The sequence below is a fragment of the Hippocampus bargibanti genome, linkage group LG20 (assembly GCF_051943395.1).
Source record: "Hippocampus bargibanti isolate YZ-2025 linkage group LG20, ASM5194339v1, whole genome shotgun sequence".
Taxonomy (NCBI): domain Eukaryota; kingdom Metazoa; phylum Chordata; class Actinopteri; order Syngnathiformes; family Syngnathidae; genus Hippocampus; species Hippocampus bargibanti.
The window spans coordinates 10462645-10487811 of NC_142753.1; the positions used below are offsets into that span (position 1 = coordinate 10462645).

At 41.2% G+C, this 25167-nt stretch overlaps 1 protein-coding gene and 1 long non-coding RNA gene across 12 annotated transcripts in view; one reads left to right on the forward strand and one right to left on the reverse strand.

Moving 5' to 3' along the window:
- The window catches only part of pleca (plectin a), a 65862-nt gene that overhangs the window by 3208 nt on the left and 37487 nt on the right, over positions 1-25167 (forward strand). For 3 of the 11 annotated variants that reach the window (XM_089023402.1, XM_089023404.1, XM_089023403.1), the window contains exon 4: positions 2821-3034. In XM_089023402.1, coding sequence (XP_088879528.1) covers positions 2821-3034 — 214 coding nt within the window. Of the gene's footprint in view, positions 1-2820; positions 3035-3821; positions 4032-9734; positions 9796-16665; positions 16799-19878; positions 20024-25167 lie in introns of those variants that run through there. The other 8 variants (XM_089023405.1, XM_089023406.1, XM_089023413.1 and 5 more) reach the window with 4 other exon arrangements.
- The window catches only part of LOC148883139 (uncharacterized), a 253706-nt gene continuing 231606 nt past the window's right edge, over positions 3068-25167 (reverse strand). Inside the window, exon 2 of the long non-coding RNA XR_016118637.1 lies at positions 3068-3196. This is a non-coding gene — a long non-coding RNA (uncharacterized LOC148883139). The remainder of the gene's footprint in view (positions 3197-25167) is intronic.

Consider the following 25167-nt stretch of genomic DNA (forward strand, 5'->3'; position numbering starts at 1 on the left):
GATTCATTCCTTACACGGAGCTTTGTCGCCATTTTCTGCCTATTTTTTAGTGCTACATTTCCCCCCCTATTGCCTCAAAATGGCACGGAATACATTCTTTAATTGATTGCAAACATGTATGCTTTCCTCTTCAGAACTATTTGAATCATATTCATAACTGGATGAGTAACAAGAAAGCATCTTCTCAAATAACTCAAATAAATAAAAAGCTAGCTAGCTAATAGATAGTTAGCTAAACATCTAGCTAGCTAATAGATAGCTAGTCAACTAAACAGCTAATAGCTGGATAGACAGTTAATAGATAGTTAGTACATAGTGCCCCGAATCTCCATCAGTTTTCTCAGAAAAACATGCTATATATGTTAAAATGCTACATGTGGCTTATTTCTTCATTGCTAATAAAAAATAAATACATTATTTGTCATTGGTGTACAGAATTTGTATTATTTTTTATTTTTTATTATTTTTTGTATTATTTTAACATTAAATTTATTCATGTGATTTATAAAAAGTCGTGTTAAGAAAAGCTCGCTCGACACGAAAGTACTTAAATCTATCGAGAATAGGTAGAAAGAAAAAGAAAATGGCGCAGTGCGCATGCGCGTCTCCTCTCCCAGCACCGCCGCTGTTGCTGCAGAGAATATGATGAGGGCGCCTTGAGGTGTGCCATCAAGTTCTTGAATGCGACGTTTATTAACGCACTGTTTACGTGGCCCCGTCACCGCCACGACCAACGCCTCCGTCACCGCCTCTCCCGCGGACATGTCGACCGTGAGTATGGCTGATGACGTAGGGGCAGGTTCGGTGTTCGGTTCGGACGTTCTGGAGGGTGGGATGCGGAATGGAGCAGGTGCAGGGGCGGCTATGATAGCGGTGTGAAAAGTAGTCAGAATGGAAACGAACGTAAATTCTCACAGGGTGCCTATTTTATTTGGTGATGGGGGTTAGTCAATGTTGATGACTTGTAATTTTAAGTTCTGCGAGTGACGTACACAGCACATCTACAGGCCACTACATTAAGTACACTTGCACAATCCCATAATAGTCGATTGTGGAAAACTGCCATGGTGCAGCCATGCTAAGTCATTTTCTTCTCATGGTGATCCATTCAAGCTATTTTTAGCTAGTCTAGTTTGGTTGTTCTAGAAGCATTTTTTGTGAGGTCAAGCTGGCTAACTATTTTAATAATAATAATAATAATAATAATAATAATAATAATAATAACAAGAACTACAAAAATAACAACAATAATAACAACAACAATAATAATACATTTCTATCTCTTGTTTCTATTTATAATTGTATTTTATAGTATTTGTCTGTAACTGTATTTATTATTTTTTTTACTTTGTTACTTCCGGGTCAAGTGAACTGGTGCGTGTGGCTGCCGCTGCTCACCCGCAGAAAACATATCCTGTGACTGTAAAGTGTCCTTGAGAGCTTTGAAAGGCGCTTACAATAAAATGTATTATTATTATTATTATTATTATTTATAAGCGCCTTTCAAAACTCTCAAGGACACTTTACAGTCACTGGATCAGTTTTTCTGTGTATTCCGCATCTTGTCGTTGTACTCTGGAGCTCTACTATCCATACATCCCAAAAAATATTAGCTTTACTTTTACCATTTACAGATACTAAATTTTCTTCCAGATATTTCATGTAAATCTTCACCTCATAATTCATGATTGGTGCTTCGGGTAAATTTTGAAGATATGTCATTGAAATCTTGTGTTATTCTTTAACTTTAAATCTATTCAAAATTAACCCATTTGCACTCATTTAAGATCAATCCAGTTTAGACATACTGTACAATGTTGATTGTAGGATTCATTCTCAACCATTGCCTTTTTTTTAACTACTATTGCCATATTTTTGCAAAAATTTTGGACAATTTAGTAATTATATCTATTTTTGCTATGTTTACTGTCTTGTGCTAATATAGCTATAGTGTACCAGTCCATTCTAATATTATATTTCAATAAATTCGATACAGGCTATGAGACAAATAAAGGTCTTTATTTATTTATGAGCGGATATAGTGCTAGGTTGTTTTTAATTTATGACTCTGTTGCAGTCTTTTTTTTTATGCATCCTCGATCGGTTTCTACTATATCTCTCAGCCTATTTCACGATCATCTATTTTGTTAAAAATCTGTTCATTGCTTACTCCAGATCATATCCCCCCCCCCCCATTTCATGATAGAATGTCTTATAATTACATTTGACAGAAATGAGTGTGATAGAACATTAGCAACAGCGTCTGGCGGGATTTGAAATTCGACACGGGAGATATTGTGTAATTGTGGTCCGAAGCAAACGGATGGCGTTCGGGGACTTGATCCGATCACAGAGTGCGCGATGGTGCAGCCAGCGCCCAGTTGAGGCGGTGTGGTTGCTCTGTGCCTGACGGTGACTCAGCAGTGCACAGCCGCGGCGGTAGAACACTCTGCTCGTGAGCTAAATAAATCAATAAAAATGTGTTTTCGTCAAGCAACTTATTCTGACAATCAATGTTAGCATTTATTATGAAGCAGTTCTAGATGAAAGAGGAGAGAATCAAAGCCTCATTTTCACCAGTGGATCAGGGACGTCATGGTGGAATGTGCACGTCTGCTCCAAGCTAAATGTAGCAAAAGCAAACACGCAGCTGTAGCATCTATTGACAAAAAGAGAATGTCTCCTGTCCCACGTAAATCCGCTTCAATTCCAAGCTGCGATGCTCTTTTCTTCTCATCGCGGGCTCCTCAAGCCATGCATCCAGCCTGTATTGAGTCCATGTTGTGAGATCTCATAGTAACTCTTCATCAATGCCCGCAGGCCGTAGAGGAGGTGCAGGACCAGCCCAAAAGGAGGCCGTTGGTCCGGGCGGCGTCGGATGAGAGCGCCGCCGACGTATACCCCTTGGGGGGGTCGCCATCCCCGGGGGACACGCTCCCATGGAACCTGCCCAAGCATCACCGCATCAAGCGTTCCAAGTCAGCTTCGGGGGAGGTGCTTGACCCGGCGGAACGTGCCATCATCCGCATCGCAGGTACCATATTTGTATTTTTTTTTGGGGGGGGGGGGGGGGGGGGCGCACACCCACTCCCAGTATCATCGAATCGAATGTCGGCTTTGGTATTGACTTGTCATCAGACTGTGTATGCCTAATGAAGTGGACTGTGGGGTGGTTGCGTTTATCGCTGAACAAGATCTTCATCTAGGACTTGGGAAAACTCCATTATCACCGAAGCAATTTACGACCTGAAACTCCTTCACAGGAAGAGCTCATTAGCCAGGTTACAAATTCATCAGTTCATGGAAAAGTTTTATTGCTTATAGCTGTTCGTGCTTAGAACTCAAGAGGTGTGGTATTCTAATCAAGAAAACTATGTTTTACTAATGTATCACTTCAATTTGCATATACTCTCAATAAATAGCTTGGCAATAGGGCAGCAGAATTCAGGCGTCTGTCATGAATTGCTGCGTCTCCTGCCGGCAGTAAAGATAATCTTTCTGGGTCCGATGAAACTAAATTAAACGCGGGACCCCCAAGCGCAATCTGCTGGTAAACATGTTGCTCCACTTGATGATTGAAGCATTTCAACTCACTGGAGTGATGTTTTCAAAGTAGGGTTTGAAGGCTGAGTTATCAAATTAGGGCTTCTGGAATTCATCTCTAAGCATGGGGTCTGTGCCTTTAAGAGGAGGGTCGTGTATGTCATGACAGATGTCTGTGTTGAGGTGTGTGTTGGACTGAGAGGGTGTGTGTGTGTGTGTGGGGGGGGGGGGGGTGATACAGTCCAGGCTGGGCCACCGCAGACAGGCAGGCCAGGCTGGCAGTAACAGAGAAGGCATTCGGGTACTTTTACTTTTCTTTTAACTCACGATGAGCGCAAGTGCAAGCGAGGCGGTGGCTAGCGTCAAGGAGAGCATGCGTCCCGCCGAGCCGGGCCAAGCCCAGCCCGCCCTGCTCACCCCGGGCCAACGTTTGCCCGAGGAACAGGATTACATACAGGCCTACGAGAACGTGCGGGAGAAGTATAAAGGTAACGCTTGCTCCGCTCTGCCCGGGTGGCAAAAAGGGGAAGGGAATGAATGGCGCTTTGCAGTGGAAACAGGAAGTGGAATGCAATCACACACTTTTGATTCAACCCGTGAGCCCATGTGTCAAGCCCCCGTGTGCCGATGTACCGTTGCCATAGTGATTTGATGGACAAATGGAAAGATACAGGAAAAACACAAAATATTCCAACGTTAAAATAGAATCTGACACTTGTCAGTGTCAGATTCCATGTTGCAAGCACAAATGCTTCAGACATTGACTTACATGGGAAGCAGGAAATGGAATGCTTTCAAAGTAAAATGCAATTATAGAATGCTTTCAAACTAAAATGCAATTGCCATCTTTTTTTTTTAATTTGGACCGGCCACTTATGTCTTATGTCTGAAAAAGTGAGTGACAAGACATTGCTTTTAAGCTATGGTATTTTATTTTGAAAGTGCGAAGCAAACACAGCCTCCTTGTTTGTACTGCATTTAGACGTGGCGGTCTAAATACATCCCAGCATGCAATGTGCCCCTTTCCAGCCCCCTCCGAAATACACACTTTGGAATACATTCCCGTGAGTGTGTGTGTGACTGTATGTGTTTGTCCAAATGGCAGGAAAGCTCATGTCTAAATCTAAAGTGGCGTCGTCTGACAAGTTTGTTTTGGGAGTGTGTGTGTGTGTTTTTGTATGACTAGTCTTGTGAGGACCACTAACATGTTATAACATACGTAGTGAGGACATGTTTGACAAGTGAGGACCTTTTGGCAGGTCCTCACAAGTTTTTCATTCTAAAGGCAGTCTAAAGAGGGTCTATATATGCATCTGTTAAAGTTTCAGAAAGGTCCTCACAAATTCACCCAAAAATATTTTTTTTGTGTGTGTTTATTTTCATTTCACTTGGATACACACGTTTTATCACTGTGTGTGTTTATGTATGTGTGTGCGTGGTTAATGACAAGAAAAAGTTCATACCACAAAAAGTAAAATGATATTTTAACCAAATTCACTACAGGGGTGAGGACTTTGAATGTACCCATTCAGAAACCTCACTCCTGCTGTTATTTCAGTATCAAGTCCACTTTTTATTTCTTTGTTTTGAAAGAAGTTGAAGTGGGAAATGGGGTGACATTTAGTGTTCAAATGTAACACTAGTTCTTCTCTAAACTTATCAACAACAGTGGTCCTCACTCCTTATCTGGATGTATCCGGACCTCACAAAACCATTGAAACAGGAATATATGTGTGTGTGTAGTCGTCACCCCCCCCCCCCCCCCCTTCCTCGTTATACCCAGCCTCCCTTAATACCGTACTACCCTCAGATCACTTTCATGCAACTCAAAAATAGTAAGGCACACACTCCTACTGCACTTCCCATAGCCACTCCCAGCTGAAGAGTCGTGTTTAGCACAGTTTTTTATGTATGTTTTATTTCCAACAAATTTAATCTCAACACACAATCCCATCGGCATTCGCACCAAATTAGCATCCAGGATGATAAACCTTTCAATACCTGATACTTGAACGGCAATACATGGCCAGTATAACACTACTGACAGGCATATATTCTTTATCCTCTCGGCAAACATTAGTTGTATGAAAGCAGTTTAGTTGCCGTTGTTTTTGGTCACCACATTTGGTCAAGGCGCTGATGCTTCGTTGACAGACGCCCCGCTTGTAAATTATCGTCATTTTTTTGTTCTCACCGACGTGCCACTTTGGATCTGAGCGCAACCTTCTCAACCTCATGCGAGACTTTGCGGCAGCGGGTCAAAACCACTTTTCACTGTCTCAACGGCGATAAAACATTCTTGTTTGTGTAAACTGTATTCTTCAAATTGATGGGAGTACCACAAGTTATGAACCATGTAGGAAATAGTTCATCCAAGGGATCAAGAGGGAGCGAAGGCTATTATACGGCTACCTGGCTAGCTGTCTATCTATTAGCTATCTACTGGCTAGCTACCTAGCTGTCTATCTATTAGATATCTACTGGCTAGCTACCGAGCTGGCTATTAGCTATCTGGCTGGCTCGCTAGCTATCTAGCTGGCTATCTATTAGTTATGCGGCTACCTAGCTAGCTGTCTATGTATTAGCTCTCTATTGGCCATCTATTAGCTAGCTAGCTTTCTATCTATTTGAGTGACTTCTGGGTTGAGTGAACGCTGACGCGTGTGGCTGCCGCTGCTCACCCATAGAAAAACTTATCCTGTGACTGTAAAGTGACCTTGAGAGTTTTGAAAGGCGCTTATATGTGAAATGTATTATTATAAATATTATTTGGGCAAAACCGTAGAGATATGTTTGAAACTTCTGGTGCAAAGTGAGCATGGCCCAAAACTGGAGTATAGGAAGTGTTGTTTGAAATGGATCTGGGATAAGAGGACCATCGGGACGGAGATTCAGTTTCTTTCTCCTCCAATCCTGAGATTTAGAAACAGCTGGCAATAATTATGCTGTACCCCCAACACACGTTCCTAAAAACAGACTTAGGAAGAGAAGCTACAGAAAGGTCAAGCCCACTTTCGCTTTTGGCGGATTTCCGATCATTAAACGCAGACTACCAGTGAAAACACACAGAATGTTTGTATAATAGTAATAATAATAATAATACATTTAATTTCTAAGGTCACTTTACAGTCACAGGATCAGTTTTTCTACAGGTGAGCAGCGGCAGCAACATGCGCCAGCATTCACTCAACCCGGAATAACTCAAATAGATAGAAAGTTAGCTAGCTAATAGATAACTAATAGATAGCTAGCTTGTTTGATGGAGAATAGATAGCAAATAGATATCTAGGTACGTAGCCAGCTAGCTAGTTAGATAGCAAAGAGATAGCTAAGTGCTAATCTTGCATTTTAAGCCACATACTGCTTCACCAAGATCCTCTGATGTCATCGGTTAAGGTGATTGTGTGTCTGATGCCCGCTCACCCCTCCAACACCGAGCGAGCTCAGGCACGCCACAGCGAGCCCGACTCACGTGCGGAATGTCAGCCGTCAGACCGTATGTGTTTGGCGTCCAGCGCCGCGTAAAAGAAAAGGATTTTGCTTTGTCAGCTTTTTCCACACTAACGACGAAGTCAACCACGTTTAAATGAGCGCTAAGCTCGTCCAAGATTTGTTTTACTCCTATCTACGGAATTAGTCACTGAGCAATTTCTACGCCGCTAATATTTTATTCCTTATGCCTAGACCACGAGGCGCTCTATAGAGACACAGCTAACTTAAAGACCACATGCTTTCGGTCAAATCTGATTTATGTCTGTGTAGGCTCTCAGTCGTACAGGAGTGGTCCATCGATGAAAAGGTTTCTTCAGCCGTCATCTGTACTTCTTTGAAGGTGTCTGACGTTTTGCTTCTTATCCAAGAGGCAAAGCGAGCAACCACTCACTTCGCAGGGTCTCCAAATTGTGTTTCCTTACTCTGGATCAGACCCAGATTAAATCTGGTCTGACAAGAAATGGTTTTAATACCATTAGAGCAGTTTGACAAATAGCAAAAAAATGCATGTCCAGGTATTCTGGGCAGGTAGCATCGACAGGATAAAAATAATAACCTCCTGATAGAGATTAGACAGAGTAAGAAGTTATCATATTTAAAAGTTTCATGCTGTTATATGCTTAGTCAACATGCGTGACTCGAATACGCAATTGAAGCACAGACAACCTGGGGTCAATCTGAGGTCAACAGACACAGCCTGTTAAACTGTCCTCTTCATGTAGGAGATCTGGCCTTGGACAGAATTTAGGACTTGGGAAACTCCTTTATCACCGAAGCAATTTACGACTTGAAACTCCTTCGCAGGAAGAGCTCATTAGCCAGGTTACAAATGTATCAGTTCATGGAAGAGACAATGTCATGAATGGCTGCATCTCCTGCCAGCAGTAAAGACAATCTTTCTGGGTCCCGAGCCTTCGTCCACAGTGTCCGATCAAACATCTCTGACACCCCCTCAAATTTGAAACTGGAAGTTGTACTGTAAAGCATACCCACAAAAGTTTGAAAGCAGTCGTTGTTGAAAACGAACAAGTTCTCAGTGTTGCTGTTGAATTCAGCAGGTTCATGTTAGAAAAGAGAGAAGTGGTTGAGGGATGGGGCGGGATTCCAGGTGACTCACCTTTTTGTTTTGGAGAATTCAAGTTCAAATTGAACCCTCCATCATAAATCGCTCCCATTGCGTATCTTGTGAAAAATGTCAGGTATTTTCTAGCATAAAATCGAAAGCAGCTGTGAGGCCTTTGAACCCAACTCATTACAAACCAAGTGGAGGCAACGTGACGGCCATCATGTGACTGTCTTAACTATTTGATTAATCCCGTTATGTGACACACAACTGTAAGTTTCCCAAAAGTATCTGCCTTTTTTTTTTAACCGCTGACACATCACTCAGCTGAAAGTTTACAGAATGATACAGTGATACCTTGGCTTGCGAACTTAAATGGTTCCCAGACAGAGTGTGTAAGGAGAAAAGTGTATCCCAAAAATTAATTTCCCATAGGAAACCATTAAAATGAGAATAATCCGTTCCCATGTCCCCATAAAACATAATTTTCGACTTTTCTAAGCCTTAAAACTACACAAAATATACCTTATTTTATGTATACTAAATATGCTATGGTATTATAATTAAAGAAATAAACTGTACTGTATAATAAAGTCATTTTATTTACCTTTCTGATGGTCGGTGATGGCTTGATGGAATGGAGTTGCCAGTTTCATCAGCATTAAACACTTGATGAGGAACGTAACCTTCTTTCACCATCTTGAGGAATGATCCCTTGTAGGTGCTTTCTCTGCGATAATTTTATCTAGTTCCTCATCAATTGTGTTCTGTTTAGCTGTGTTGATAGCTTTTTGCATCAAGCGTACAGATGGCTTGTGTGGGTTGTTTGTGGTGCCTGATTGATGGGATATTTTAACCTTGCAGTCTACACTCTGCCTTTGAACTATCAAAGTTAAAGCTCTCTCACTGTCGTCTGCCTGTCTCTTTAATGTTTAAACTTCCCCTCACTGCTGCGTTCTTGACCAATCACGTGGCTTCAACCGAAGTTGGGGGCGGGGAATAGAGGACAAAAAAAGCCATTTTCTTGTTAGGAGAACGGGCTCGTTCGCGAACGACACATGACTCGTTGTGGCAGCTCCATGTGTATCCCGAAAAATAGTTTGTATGCCAAGGTAAAATTTTCATAAATGTAACGTTCGGAAACCGAAACGTTCGTAAGCCAAGGGGTTCGTAAACACTGCATTTGATTAATCCCGTTATGTGACACACAACTGTAAGTTTCCCAAAAGTATCTGCCTTTTTTTTTTTAAACCGCTGACACATCACTCAGTTAAAAGTTAACAGAAACAGAATGATAATGTCAACTGAGTTGATTGGATCTGACCTTGAAATTCACCAATTTTCCCTCCTAAGCGTCAAACAACCGGCCTTTCGTTACTTGGAGCAAGTTCACCTTTATTGTCCCTCCCTGTTAAGGAGGAGGATGGACCCTTAGGGTGGGGCAAGAGGAGGTGTGTTACTTTTTTTTCATCCCCCCCCCCCCCCCCCCCATTGAAAGGGGTTTTGTGCAAGGCAGGACGGGACAAAAACACAAAAGCTGCCAACTCATTGAGCGAGCGAGAGAGAGAGAGAGAGAGGCAGCGGCTAGGCTGGTCACTTGCAGTTTTGAGACCGTTCCATCCTCAAGTTGTCCGTTTGGGTGTCAGCGAGCATGGATCCGACCAGGTACATCCAGCACGAGATCAGCTCTCTTAAAGGTACTTGACCCCGACGTCTTGGCGTCATTAGCTAATTCACCCACAATGCATCAGAAGCCGGCGATAAGAAGTTGAGGAATGAGGATCATTCCATAGCTTTTTGTGAAGGGGGGGCCGCTAAGCAAGCGGGAGGTAAACTGCATGCATGCGGCAAAGCGGAGCTGCAATGCAGCGTCGCCGCGGTAACAAGGTTGTGGACGTTTGTGGACTAGACGAGATATTTTGTTTTTTTGTAGCGCATGTTCAGTTGCCTTCAAGGGGCGGGACTGTGTCCGAGATGTGTGACATCAGGTCGAGTTGGCGTCCAATTAGGATCTGCCTGCGCTCTCTTTAAATTGATGTGACTCGGGGGGGTGCATAAGTATACATTAGCACATTAGCTAGTACCCTCACACACACTGTCTCATGCTGGCTGCTTTTTGTTAATCCAAATCAACTGAAGTTTTTCAACCTCTTCTCTTGCCTGAGACCGTTGCTTAGACAACACAGAAACATCCTTAGCCACACGTAGCAATGGTCAACTTAGCATACTGGGACGCTAAGTCACACAAATGCACACCTCGTTCATGCTTTTCGATGATCTCCTTCTTCTGTTCGACCGTAATTTTCTTTTGTGTCCTCTTCCGCTTAACACGAGCCTGTGGCGGGGTCTTTTTCGGTCCCATAACAGCAAACCTACTCCACTCGATAACAAACCACATCTGCACTCAAAAACAGTGGGTGTGGAAAACTAGTCCGCCAGCCACCGTGGCACTGTTCGACTGTGTGGTATGAGGTTTCTAACGCTGCATTGAATGTTTATGTAGTCCTAAAACTCTGTAGGTCCTGGAATTGCAGTGACAATGACACAAACCCTGGCACTAGAGTGGACACAATTTTGCATGTTTGGCAGTGAATGAGTTAAAGAGTTTAATAACTTAGTGGGTTCCACAAGGTCAGCCGTCGTCAAGTCTCTGTGTGTTTTCATAGTTTGTAGTGTACACAGAGTCATGGTGGGAGTGTGCTCGTGAAACTGGCGGGTCAAAACGGGCGCTTTTGGCTTGTTGCTTTGGGAGACGAGATAAGATGTCGGGAAGCGATGACATATTTCGGCTAAAGTTGCTTGATGTCGTTGTTGTTCGGTATAATTAGGTCTGTGCCGTCGTCGTCACTTGGTCTGGATGCATTCAGGCCATCACAAGCAAATATTAGATCTATTAATATTATTATTAGCTGTCTAGCTGGCTGACACGCTATTTAGCTAGCTATCTATTAGCTATCGGGCTATCTAGCTGCCTATCTATCTATCTATTGGCTATCCGGCTCGCCAGCCGGCCGTCTTGCTGGCTATCTTTTAGCTATCTATTGGCTACCTATTAGCTAGCTAGCTTTGTGTCGATTTGAGGTACTTCCGGGTTGAGTGAACGCTGGCGCATGTGGCTGCCGCTGCTATCCCACAGAAAAAGTTCTCCTGTGACTGTAAAGTGACCTTGAAAGTTTTGAAAGGCGCTCATAAATGAAATGTATTATTATTATTATTATTATTATTATTATTATTATTATTATTATTATATTTAGCTATTCTTGACGGCCATATTTTATTGATCTAATCGTAATAGGGAATTAGCATGCGGCAAGTGAATCTCTAAGGCTGTTTTGAGAGACCTGAAAACATTATTTGTGGAATTTGTCTCTTCCTGGATGAACACGTTTTTTTTTCAAATCAGTAATTTCCCATGACTGGCCGTTGGGTGGTGCTCTTGACCAGTCCCTCGCCTGAAGCAAGACGATTCTTACACTGGTGTCATGTTTTCTTTTAGAAATTGGCATATTGTCAAATTAAAGTGCTATTTCCTGATAGATGCTACAGTGGAGCCTTGTTTTCCCCTGTAGACGATTGCAGTCTGAAAGGAATCCATTGTGATTTCTCAACTTGTGGTTTAAAGGACAACCGACACCATTTTTTTGTTTCCTAACTGAAATCAGAAAAACCTTTTATAGCATCTAAAATACCCGAAACACGCAAGCTGATATTTTTAGTCAAATGAAGAACACCAATAGAAATGACTTAAAGTGTCCCAAAACTCAGAAAGTTTCAGTTTCAGGAGGTCCCGCCCCCTTGTTCGTGACGTCACGCCAAGTCGTCTTGCCTTGCTCTAGAATCAAAACAATGGCTTCAGATTTGGAGAAGATGCGTTCTTGTTACTCATCCAGTTATGAATATGATTCAAATAGTTCTGAAGAGGAAAGCATACATGTTTGCAATCGATTAAATAATTTATTCCATGCCAATTTGAGGCAACATTGGGGAGAAACGGATCACCGAAAAAGAGGCACAAAATGGCGACCTCCTGTGGCCACCTCCGTTTCCACAGGCTGATAAATTCCTTATATGGAGCTTGGACACCCTCTTCTGGCGGCTTTTGGGTGCAACACAAGGTTTTCAGACCAAACAATACAGCAAAATACATTGATGTGATGGAAGGACTGCAACAATGTGTCTTTTTTTTCGGTCAGGGGCGTTACTTTAGTGACGTCACGTCCAGACTCGTCACCAACTCAAAAACAAGACTTCCTGAATATTCAGCGCGAGTCTTAAAACGTAAAATATGTGGTGGAATCTTTTTAAAATACGCTCAGGAGAAGTCATTTGAAGCCATTTTACAAATTATGAACACAACTTGTCCGGAGACGTCGGTTGTCCTTTAAAGCGTGTGGCGTTCCACTGGGCTCACTTCTCAACCCATTGCAATTAACAGTTCCGTCAACTAGCAGGTTGTTGAAATATTGAAACAATCACTTAATCTATGAGAACAAACAGTTGTGCACACAAAGCTCACTTATACCAATTACTACTCGTCATATTCTGCGTGTTTTTCTTCCTTGTTTGTTGGGTGAAAGGTGATTCTTGTTGGAATGCTCCCAATAATTCACTCACAGATGTTCCCAGGCTGGCTGTTCCCAAATACTAAACCTCTGGGTTGCATTTTTTTTTTTCTTGGGAAGCCGTTTTAAATCACTCACCATAAAACGTCCAGCAAGAATGCTACCTGAACAGTAGTAAAATGCAGTAAAATAAAAACAAAGCGCTACACCCTCACCGCTCATTTCTGCAATTGGATTCAGTTGAAAAGTCCACCTATTGAGGATTACGCTGCCAGATAGAAAACTATTTCATCACACTCCCCTGGCATAAATCTTTTGATTTTATGATAGATGACGTCTGATTCAGGTTAGAGGTCTGTTTTCGCCATCCAAAAAGCACAACTCAACCCAGACATCGATGTTATAAAACTTCCCTGTGATCTCCCACATTTGGGATTTTCCCAGCCGTGATGCGTATCAAAATGTGTTTTTATCAGGTTTTTCCACACTTGGAAATTCTCCACATTTCTATGGTGGTTATTCCCTGCGCAAATGTATATTTTTGGTTGAGTTTCACTTAGCAACAAGAAATCTGGGTGCCTCATTTTTTCAGGAAACCCCCAAAATAAATAAATTAAATGAATGAATAAATAAATACATGGACTAAAGAATAAATGAAGAAATAAATGAATGATTAAATAGAGGATTAAATAGATGATGGACAAAAAAATGAATAAATAAATAAATTATAATACACACGGTGCTCACTAATAAATAAATAGATAAATAAATAAAGAAATAAATACCTAAATAAATAAATTATCTAAAATACACGTGGGGGTCTGTCAATAAATAAATACATAAATAAACAAATAAACAAATACATGAATAAATACATACGTGCATACATAAATAAATAAATTACTCAAAATATACGAGGTGCTCACTAATAAATAAATAGATAAATAAATAAAGAAATTATCCAAAATACACACAGGGGTCTGTCAATAAATAAATAAACAAATAGACAAATACATGAATAAATACATATGTGCATAAATAAATAAATAAATTACTCAAAATACATGAGGTGCTCACTAATAAATAAATAGATAAATAAATACATAAATAAATAAATTATCCAAAATACACACAGGGGTCTGTCAATAAATAAATACATAAATAAACAAATACATACATAAATGGAACGGATTATTCTCATTTTAATGGTTTCCTATGGGAAATACATTTTTGGGATACACACTTTTCACCTTACACACTTTGTCTGGGAACCAATTAAGTTCGTAAACCAAGGTATCACTGTATGTCAATGCACGCATTAGAAGATTTATGATCCTAAACGTTTTCGGCTAGCAATTGAGGCCTGTATAGCTTCCAGATGCTGACAACCGCTACCCTCCTCCAATCTGCTCTTCCTTTACTCTTGGACCTCCCTCAGGGTGTGCCACGTTTGACATATTTGAATTTTTCGTATGTTGCTCAGTTTATTGACATGGCAACGGGGTTAATGATCTCATTTGTATCCGGGATTATCATCTCAGTCATCTGCATTTGTTTGTGAGGGACGATAATACGATTTGTTGACCGTTGAAGTGATGAGGCCTGTCGGTTTCAATCGGACTAAATGGGAAGCAGGCGCAAAGATACCGACCGCCCTCATGTTGTCAGAATGTCCCATGAGGTTTTACGTCTGGGGATAAAAATAGTTTAGGCTGATTAAATGCATTGTGGGGAAGAATCATTCTTTGGATTTGTGTGTTTTTATGCCATATTTTAGCGACACTAATTATTACTATCCGGTAAAATAATGACTATGACTTTATATTATTATTATTAATATTAATATTATTGTTGTTGTTTTTGTAGTTGTTGTTGTTGCTGTTGCTGTTGCTGTTGCTGTTGCTGTTGTTATTATTATTATTATCATCATTATTATTATTATTAATTTAATTATTGGCATTCAGTGTATTAGCTATCTAGCTGGCTATTTTTAGTTATATAGCCATCTAAGTGGCTAGCTATCTAGTTAGCTATCTGTTGGCTATCTGTTGGCTATCTGTTGGCTATCTATTAGCTATCTACTACCTAAATAGCTTTCTATCTGTGTATTTAATAGTGACATTCAGTCAGTCATATTTGCTAACTCACTATGTAGCTAGCTAGCTATTAGCTATATAACTATCTAGGTGGATAGCTATCTAGCTTGTAGAAAATTGTGTTTTATGGGGACCTGGGAACGAATTATTCTAATTTTAATGGTTTCCTATGGGAAATTTATTTTTGGGATACACACTTTTCGCCTTACACACTCTGTGTGGGTACCAATTAAGTTCGTAAGCCAAGGTATCACTGTAAATAGAAAAAGAAAATAATAAGAGTCTAATTTTCACATAAAAAAAGCAACCAGGCCGGAGATGAGAAATGTTGATGTGGTTTAGCAGGCTGACATTTTCCAGCCAGTGCCTCTCTTAGGGAGGGCGAAGAAGCTGCCGCAACATATGGCAAAGAAAGTGGCCTCCCTCCTAGCTAGCGTCTCTCGGGCCGGACTGCCTGTTGGTGGCGTCTGCTGCCTTTTCTGTTTTCTCCGTGTGATGCGTCGCGACGTGACTAGGGAGACTTAAAATGGAGTCCGTCTGTAGCCGAGACTTCATGGAGCTTTTGATTCAGAATGGTCAAGGTAGGTGGAGACAGTTCAGTCTTTCTGCCAAAAGGTGTCAGCACGGAAATGCAGTTGATGCGGCCAACTCTGTTGTTAGCTAAAAAAAAAAAACTGGCTTCTTTTTAGAAGCAGATTGGCTTTCTTTGTACATTTTTTAGATTCGGATTGATTACAATCTATTTTCAGGTTTGTGGTTGGCACGTGCAATACCACATTTGTCCTCACGTGGCGGTAGTGAGCCGTTTAGAAGGGTCTTCTTCCTCTTCGGTTAGCTTAACAAGATTTATTCTTTTTTTTAAGCTTTTCTTACTTTCTTTTCAGTGGTTTTGTTTTTATGTTGTGCACCTTAGTCATCCTTTTTTAAGCTTTTAATAATATTTATGGCGACGAGAAAAATTTTCATGCAACCTTGAATGAACATTTTCTATGTCTATTGGCTATCTACTGGCTGGCTAGCTTGCTTATTATCTATTTACTTCCAGGTTGGGTGAACGCTGGTATGTATTGCATTGTATTTTGGACACCCGCCCCCATTTCAACCTCATATAACTCCAGAACCATATAATTTAGGAATTAACTCTTTTTGTGATAAAAGAAGAGAGTCTAAGGTTTCTTATATTGAATTTAATGTTGACGTAGCCCTAAAACTCAATATTAATAATAATTTCAAGGTCACTTTACAGTCACTTTACAGTCACAAAAATCTTTTTTTTTTTTTCTGCTGGTGAGCAGCGGCAGCCACATGCGCCAGCATTCACTCAACCTGGAAGTTACTCATATGGATAGAATGCTAGCTAGCTAGCTAATAGATAAGCCAGACAGTTAGCTAACTATTCTGTAGGTCCTGGATTTCAAACGACAATGACAAAAACCCTGGCACGATAGTGGACACATTTTTTTGTTGCACATCGTCTGACAGTTGAATGAGTTAATCAATTCTTGCATCCAGACTGAAGCATTACTGTGCAAAACGTTGCCAAAGCAACAAAAAAAAAAAAAAAATGGGGCACATCATGCGGGACGAAGCGCAGCAATTTTATTTTTTTATTTTTTTTTTCAACGACTTCCACAAAGGCCTCTTTGTCTAACCGCTTTTCCGCCCTTTGTCCAATTTTTTTTTTTCCTCCCGCAACTCATGGAAAACATCCAGAGAAAAGCAGTACGCATGAGATGCTCTTTCCACTCAGCGCTCTGGACCGTCTGCTTTTTGCTTCCCCTGCTGACGAGCCTCCACTTTTTTTTTCCATCCCCCCCCCTCCCACATCCCACTTCAGCTTATTTTCCCTCGCACGGCCTCCAATCTCCCTCCCTTCCTTCTCTCTCTCCGTCCGCCTCCGCCTCCCATTGGGTTCTGATTAGAAGACTCAATGTTTCAAGGTCAGTTCTGAAGAGGGAGGAGGATTTTATGGGAAAAGTATCCCAACGCGCAAGAAGGCAAAATGGACTTGTGCTGCTGTGCTTGCCCCGGATCTCCTCGCGGTATGTTTATTTATTGCTTGATTTTTTTTTTATTTTTTTTTTTTTACCGTTAGATTCGACTTGAAAGTACTTTTTTTAGGATACGCCACTGTGACAGAATCTTGCTTATGTTGTGTTTACATTGGGCAAAGTGAGCGAGCGAGCGAACGAACGGTTTCGGGATGCTGTGCGTCGTCGCACGTGTGGGAGCGGTCGGCGACTCCTCCCTTTTGGAGCATCGAGGGGAGGCGGCTGGGGGGAAGGGAGGGAGGGGGGGGGGGTTCTAGATCTGTTCTGCACGCATTGGCCAGACGGAACTTTTCCGCTTCATGGCTTGTTTGTGTTGTTGTGAGTTAAATGGTGGATACAAACAAGTCACTTGATGAAGTACATCGTGATACAAAATGGCAAAATGTGTGGCCGTTCTAATTCATTGTTTTTTTTAAATCATTTTTTTATTCATCTTTATTTTTATATGTGTTTATTTTTTTTTGTGAGGCGAAAACTATATACAGTGAGACCTCAACTTACAAACTTAATTGGTTCCCAGACAGAGTGTGTAAGGCGAAAAGTGTGTATCTCAAAAAAAAAATCCCATAGGAAACCATTAAAATGGGAATAATCCGTTCCCGGGTTTCCATAAAATATACTTTTCAACTAAATAAGCCTTAAAACTACACACAACATACCTTATTCTATGTATAATAAATGTGCTATTGTATTGTAATGAAAGAAATACACTGTATTGTATCATAAAGTCACTTTATTTGCATTTGTGATGGTCATTGATGGCTTGATGGAATGGCGTTGGAGGTCGAAGGTCAAAGGGAATTGCTGTTTGGAAAGAGAGGCGCATTACATGAGGACTGTAATTAAAGAAATAAACTGTGCTGTAAAATAAAGTTTTATTTACCTTTTTAATGGTCGTTGATGGCTTATGGAAGGAGAGTCACCTTCCATAAGGACTGTTGCTAACTTAACCTCTGGTGCTGTTCGGTCATGTGCTTCCGCCGAAGATCACTCCGCCAGCCGTGGTGGGTGTGTATTATGAAAATAGTGCTTATTATAAGGTTTAATTTTCAGAAATTTGACGTTTGTAAGACGAAAAATTTGTAAGATAAGGTGTTTGTAATTTGAGGTCTCACTGTATGTATATATATATATATATATATATATATATTTTTTTTAATTCTACAAAACAAGAAAATACATTGGACATTTTTAAGGGGGGTTAAAACTTAAAATAGAATTTTATCTCACAAACAAAAAAAAACCATTAAACTTTTAAAATGTTCATCACAAGCAAAATAAAATGTCATCCAATCAATTCCTATGCAGTATATTTTCCAACAAGTCAGCATCATTACAAGGAAAGAGAATGTCCACTTTTCATTTGTCAATCATCCTTTGCAGCACCACTTATCCACTCAGCTGATTAGTTGTCCTCCCAAGTTCTATTTTTACCACCAATACCTCGTCTTCTCGAAACTGAGCTTTGATATCGTACTTCCGCTATCACCATGAAGACAAAACACTTGGTGCTAATGCTTCAGTGCTAACTTGTAAGTCCAACTATTTTGGTGCTTGTTTGTCAGCCGCTTGCGTTGTGACGGCGTCTTCTCAGGTTTCTGAGAGATGAAAGAGACACCCGTTCGAGCCAGAACGGCATCATCATCTGCTTTCATCTGTTTTTTTTTTTTGTTTTAAATCTTCCACCGATCGATCCGAATAGCGCCAATTGCCCCCCCCCCACCCACACCTCCCTTTTATTTGCCTTGAGTGAATTGTTTGATGTCGCAGATGCAACATCTCTATCAAGCTGACTTGCTGTCAAATTAGTGCTTCTGGACTACGGTGATACCTTGGTTTACGAACTCCTTGGCTGAAGAACTTTTCAGTTTACGAACGTTAAATTTATGAACATTTTACCTTGGCATACGAACTTTTTTTCGGGATACACACGGAGATGCCTCAATGAGTGATGTGTCGTTTGCGAACGAGCCCGTTCTTCTAACAACAAAATGGCAGCCGGCTTGTTTTGGTCCTCTATTCCCCGCCCCCAGTCTTCGGTTAAACCCATGTGATTGGTCAAGAACGCAGCAGTGAGCGGAGGTGGTTTAAACATTAAAAAGACAGGCAGACGACAGTGAAAGAGTTTCAACTTTGATAGTTCAAAGGCAGAGTGTAGACTGCAAGGTTAAAATATCAATCAGGTTCCACAAATAAGCCGCACAAGCCATCTGTACACTTGATGCAAAAAGCTATCAACCCAGCTAAACAGAACACAATTGATGAAGAACTAGATAAAATTATCACCTACAAGGGATCAATCCTCAAGATGGCAAATAAATACAATACAACCCGATTTATATAGCGCTTTCACAATAGCCAATAAATAAATACATAAATGAATAAATAAATACACTAATAAATAAATTGGCAAATAGATAAATAGATAAATAAATAAATAAATACACAAATAAAAACAGTCAAATAAATAAATAAATAAATAAATAAATAAATTAATTAAAAAATAATTATTAAAATAAAAAAAATAAATTAAAAAAGTTAGTCTTATGTGTGCTTTTTTTTGCTGTGTTGTTTGGACTGGAGTTGGCGGGGGGAGGGGACTTCACATTCATTTCTAACTTTTTAAAAGTCACGTTGGGAGTCGAACATTCGCAGATTGTCGCATTTGGATGAGGATTTGTGTTTGCCTGTAAACGTTTCAAGAGCTGCAGCATTTAACGTCTGAGTGACGTCTTGCAGGAAGTGAATCGCTGCTACCACCGAAGAAGTTAGTATCTGTCGCTATCATTCAGGACTAAATGCGGGAGGGAGGGAGGGAGGAGGAAGGGAGGGGACAGAGTAAGCAAGAGGGAGGGAGGGAGGGAGGGAGGGAAGGAGGGAGGTGCGCTCCCACTTCGACTTCGCTCTCTTTGTAAAAAAACTACTGGACGAGTTGACTGCATCTCGCAAACCTTCCAGATGGCACCACACCCCTAAAACCGCCCCTTACCCCACCCACCCAGCCCTCCCACTCCACTCCTTCTCCTCACCTGTCAACCCTCCCCTCGCTCACCCCCCTCCCACGTGTGGTCAAATCCGCCTCGATCGACACACTCCGAAGCCAGCCAGGCCCGATGCCGGCGAGCCCCCCTGGAAATGTGTTCCCCTCGCTGGTGGCGGCGGGCCACCTGGTCACCTTGCTGCTAGCGTGGCGCTGGAGGTTACGTCGGAAGCGAGGTAAGCACTATTTCAAAATAAAAGGCGGAGGGGGTTTTAAAGTCCAAGGACGGAAACTTTTTTTGTTCCTCTTGAATGCTCACCCGCTCGCTCGCTCGCTCGCTTGCTCGCCTTGGTTTTTGCCACTGTCCTCATCTGCGTCACTGCACCCCCTCCTTTTTTTTCTGCCCTCCCCGGTGCTCCTCCCTCTGTTAAGTTTCCGACAGTATGACAGTGTGGGAGTTAACTCCATGAACGCTGGCTGGAAGGCGACATCTGTTTTTAGTTTTTCGACGCGTGTCAGTTTTCCGTTCTCAGATTGTACAGTAGTGATGGGAATTCCGGCTCTTTTCAAAGAGCCGGTTTTTTTAGCTCGACTCACTAAGAAGATCCGGCTCTTTTGGCTCCCAAATGGCTCCTCAGTTTGTTTTTTTTTGTTGCTTAAATTAACTATCAAAGAAATCATGTAAAATTATGTGAAGAACGAAATACTCGTGTAAAAAATACACTATATTAAATATGTTTATTGATATGGCTTGATTTATATGTGCACAGAGAACATCCACTAACTTTCACTTTCCCTGTGGTTACTCTGGTCTGATGATCAGCTGTCACTAATTTGCTTTTCATATTAATAATGCTATCATACCAACTAGTAAAAAAAATCACAATTGAATAATAATAACAGCATAATGTAATAACATTTTATCACCTGTCTACCCTAACCCCCCCCCCCCCCACTCCGTTCTCCTCACTGCTGCATGTGTCTATAATTCTCCCCTCCTCCCTCATCAACGGATATCGACCAATCACATGCAGCTTCAACCGGAGACCGCGGGCGGGGAATACAGGACAAAAAGTTGGCTCCCATTTCCGGCTCTCTTCGTTCACTTCAGCGCTCCGGCTCTAAGAACCGGCTCGTTCGCGAGCGACACATCACTATTGTACAGCCCAAGGGCTCAGACTGCTGTGAGTGTCTGTGGGTGTGTTGACATGACAACTAACGCCTGTTTAGGAATAATTAACCTTCCGGAAAGTTGTTCGTGTCTGGAATTTTTTTTACTTTGAGTTGAAGGTAGCGGTAAAATTGAGTCAGGGAGCAGAGCTTTTTGTGTGTTTGAACACCAAAAAGTTGAATGAAATCAAATAATTTCCTCATGCAAACGCATTGAATGCGAGTTGTGATGTGTTGTTCGCCAACGAGCCGGTTCTTAGAGCTGAGAACGAAGACAGCCGGTTTGGAACAAAGAGCCGGAAATGGAAGCCAATTAAAAAAAAAAAAAAAATCTATTCCCCGCCCCCGGTCTTAGGTTAAAGCCGCACGTGATTGGTCGATGTCCGTTGTAGAGGAGGGAGGGGAGAATTATAGACACATGCAGCAGTGAGGAGAAGGGGTGCGGGGAGAGGGGTTAGGGTAGACAGGTGGACAAATATTATTACATTATGCTGTTATTATGATTCAATTATGATATTTTTATTAGTTGGTATGATAGCATTCATATGAAAAGCAAATTAGTGACACCAAAACAAAATGGAGGATGATTGTTTGGCGTGTTGGATAAACCGGTTTGAAATGTTTCCTCGAAGTCAAGTCCCAACCGCTTTCCTTGTTATGATCTAGCTGCTTTGAAGGCGGCGGCCATCTTTTTTTTCCTTTAGCCATCCCGCCGGTCAACTTGGGTCATAAAATGTTCTATGAAAGGAAGAGGACGCGACACACCCATTGGCCAGATAAATATCCTGCTCCCTTTTCGACACATACTTGAACATGAACAATGACAAATCATTCGTATGCAGATATTTTTTTTATTATCCACATTTATTTTACATTCTTGTGGTTATCAGTCATGCTACACTAACTTTCGGACAGTATTGGTGAGTGATATGGGTGTCGGTGATAAAAGTGTGGCGTTGACTGTTTTGTGAGCTCAGGTTAGCAGCTAGCTGTTGCCTGTCTAACTTTTGGACCGTATTGGTAAGTGATATGGGTGTCAGCGAATTAAAGTGTGGCGTTAGCTGTTTCGTAAGCACAGGTTAGCGGCTAGCTGTTGGCCGGCTACATTTTGGACAGTATTGGTGAATGTCAGTGAATAAAAACGTGGCGTTGGTTGTTTTGTGAGCTATGGTTAGCAGCTAGCTGTCGACTGTCTAAGTTTCAGAGAGTATTGGTGAGTGATATGGGTGTCGCTGATAAAAGTGTGGCGTTGGCTGTTTTGTGAGCTTTGATTAGCGGCTAGATGTTGCCAGGCTAACTTTTGGCCCGTATTGGTGAGTGATATGAGTGTCAGTGATAAGTGTGGCGTTGGCTGTTTTGTGCGCTCAGGTTAGCGGCTAGCTATTGCCAGGCTAACTTTTGGACAGTATTGGTAAGTGATATGGGTGTCAGTGAATAAAAGTGTGGCGTTGGCTGTTTTGTGAGCTTAGGTGACCAGTTCGCTGTTGACTGAATAACTTTTAGAGAGTATTGGTGAGTGATATGGGTGTCAGTGAATACAAATGTGGCAGTGGCTGTTTTGTGAGCTCAGGTTAGCAGCTAGCTAGCTAGCGGTCGAATCACTAGGATTCTGTATGATAATGACATTGACTTTCTGGAAGCTGTCGCTTCAACCCAGATCGCCTTTGACTCGCAAAATGACATGCAAATATTAAAACCTCCATTTCAACACGCGGCCTGTTTGCACTAGAGGGAAGGTATCGCGTTACAGACGACACCGGCGGCCATGTTGACGTCACGTCTGAATTTGATATCCGAGCGAATCCCTCACAGCAACGCTTGTGCGCTGTAATTATTCATAAGGATCATCTGTTTCTCATCATCGACATTCAAAATTCAGTGGGGTGAATTTGATCTCTGTAATTAAAGTTTAAGCCCAAGGTGCCTTTGACCAAGTTGGAAAGTACGCGGCGGCGTTTAAAAAAAGCTCGGCGAGTTCCACGGCTGGCGGCGAACTTGACACTTGCGGCCCTTTACTGGAAACAAAGAAGTCGCAACAAAAGATTCTCCTGCAAAATCTATTAGCTAGCGAGCTATGTGGCTATTTAGCTTGCTGGCTGGATAAATAGAGGGCTATCTATTAGCTATCTTTTCGCTAGCTGGCTATCTATGTGGCTATCTGGCTAGCTGGCTGGATTGATAGCTGGCTATCTATTCGCTATCTATTAGCTGGCTAGCTATATGGCTACTTAGCTGGCTGGCTTGATAGTTGGCTATCTATTAGCTATTTATTAGCTATCTATTAGCTGGCTAGTTATATGGCTATTTAGCTGGCTGGCTGGCTTGATACCTGGCTATCCATTAGCTATCTTTTAGCTGGCTAGCTATGTGGCTATTTAGCTGGCTGGCTGGATTGATAGCTGGCTATCTATTAGCTAGCGAGCTGTGTGGCTATTTAGCTGGCTGGTTGGATAGATAGCTGGCTATCTATTAGCTAGCGAGCTATGTGGCTATTTAGCTGGCTGGATGGATAAATAGCTGGCTATCTATTGTCCTTGAGAGTTTTAAAAGGCGCTTAGAAATTAAATGGATTATTATTATTAGCTATCTATTAGCTTGCGAGCTGTATGGCTATTTAGCTGGCTGGCTGGATTGATAGCTGGCTATCTATTATATAGCGAGGTATGGGGCGATTTAGCTAACTGGCTGGATAGCTGGCTATCTATTAGCTCGCGAGCTGTGTGACTATTTAGCTGGCTGGCTGGATTGATAGCTGGCTATCTATTAGCTAGTTAGCTAGCTTTCCGTCTATTTGAGTTACTTGCGGGTTGGCATGTGTGTCATAATCATACCCACCCAAAAAAAAAAAAAAAAAATCCCAAGCAGCCATCCCACACAAGAGGTCAACCCACTGTGGTTTGAAGCGGGCATTTTTCTTGCTAACGTAGCTAAAAAATCTGCGCTGTCTTTTGAAACTTCTACCCGCATAGCCCGTTTCATTGAGCAACATGATGGAAATGATTATCATAAGGAGATCCAAAAAAAAAAAAAAAGCCATCAAACCCGATGCTGGGTTTTCTTGAACAATTGACTGTATCGTGAACGCCTCCGAGAATACCCAGCGTGATACTTTGTGGTGGTCCACGAGCACTTACATTTCTGTAACGTGCTCGTATGTAAAGAATTACTTCAGACAAACGCTTCCATTCAAGAGTCCGCCCACATTTTCCGTCTGCAAATGTCTCCTTTGCATGCTGTGAAGGACTTGAATGGTTGAGCACTCTTGCACAACCAGCACAATACTTTAGCTTCACTGTGTGTGTGTGTGTGTGTGTGTGTGTGTGTGTGTGTGTGTGTGTGTGTGTGTGTGTGTGCGCGTGTGCGTGCGTGTGTGTGTGTGTGTAGGTTATTTATGACACACAGCTGTCTCAAACATGGCCGAGGTGAGGTTTAATGTGGACTATGGCCTGTAAGTGGTTCTCAACTGGCGGCTCGCGGCCCAGAACTGGCCTAGGCGCATCAAATAATTACTCATAAATTATTCTTTTTTTGTTATTGTTGAATTAATGCATTGTTCACATTTGTTGTTTTTGTAATTTATTGGAGTTGATGTGCAGTTAATCAGTTCAAAAAAAAAATCTGAATGATAAAAAATGTGACATGTACAAGGTATTTTTTTAATTCATACCTATCAACCTTGGCTATAAATAAATAAACAAATAAATAAATCGATGAATAAACAAAAAATATACACATAAATAAATAACCAGATTAATAAATAAAAATACATAAATAAACATAAATAAGTACATATATGAAAACATAAATAAATACATAAATAGATGTATAACTAGATGCATAAATACATAAATAAATACATAAATAAATGCATAAATAAATAACTAAATAAATAAATAAGCTAATTTTTTACCACTTAAAATTTACAAAAACAATTCATGTAAACAAAAAAACCCACAAAAGGTAAAAGTATAAATAAATACATAATTTACATAAAAAGGTGGGAATCCTTTGAAAATGGTGACATTTCCTGCTAAATATTAACTCATTCATTGCCAGTCACGAATTTATTCGGGAATTGAAAATATGACATCGAGCGCCATTCCCAAATTTGTTCGGGTTTTGTTTTTTCATGCTTGGGTGCTGATAAAGTGCTGGCCATGGCCTCTGGTTATCTTTTTCTTTTCACAAGGGGGCATCATTTCCCTTTTTT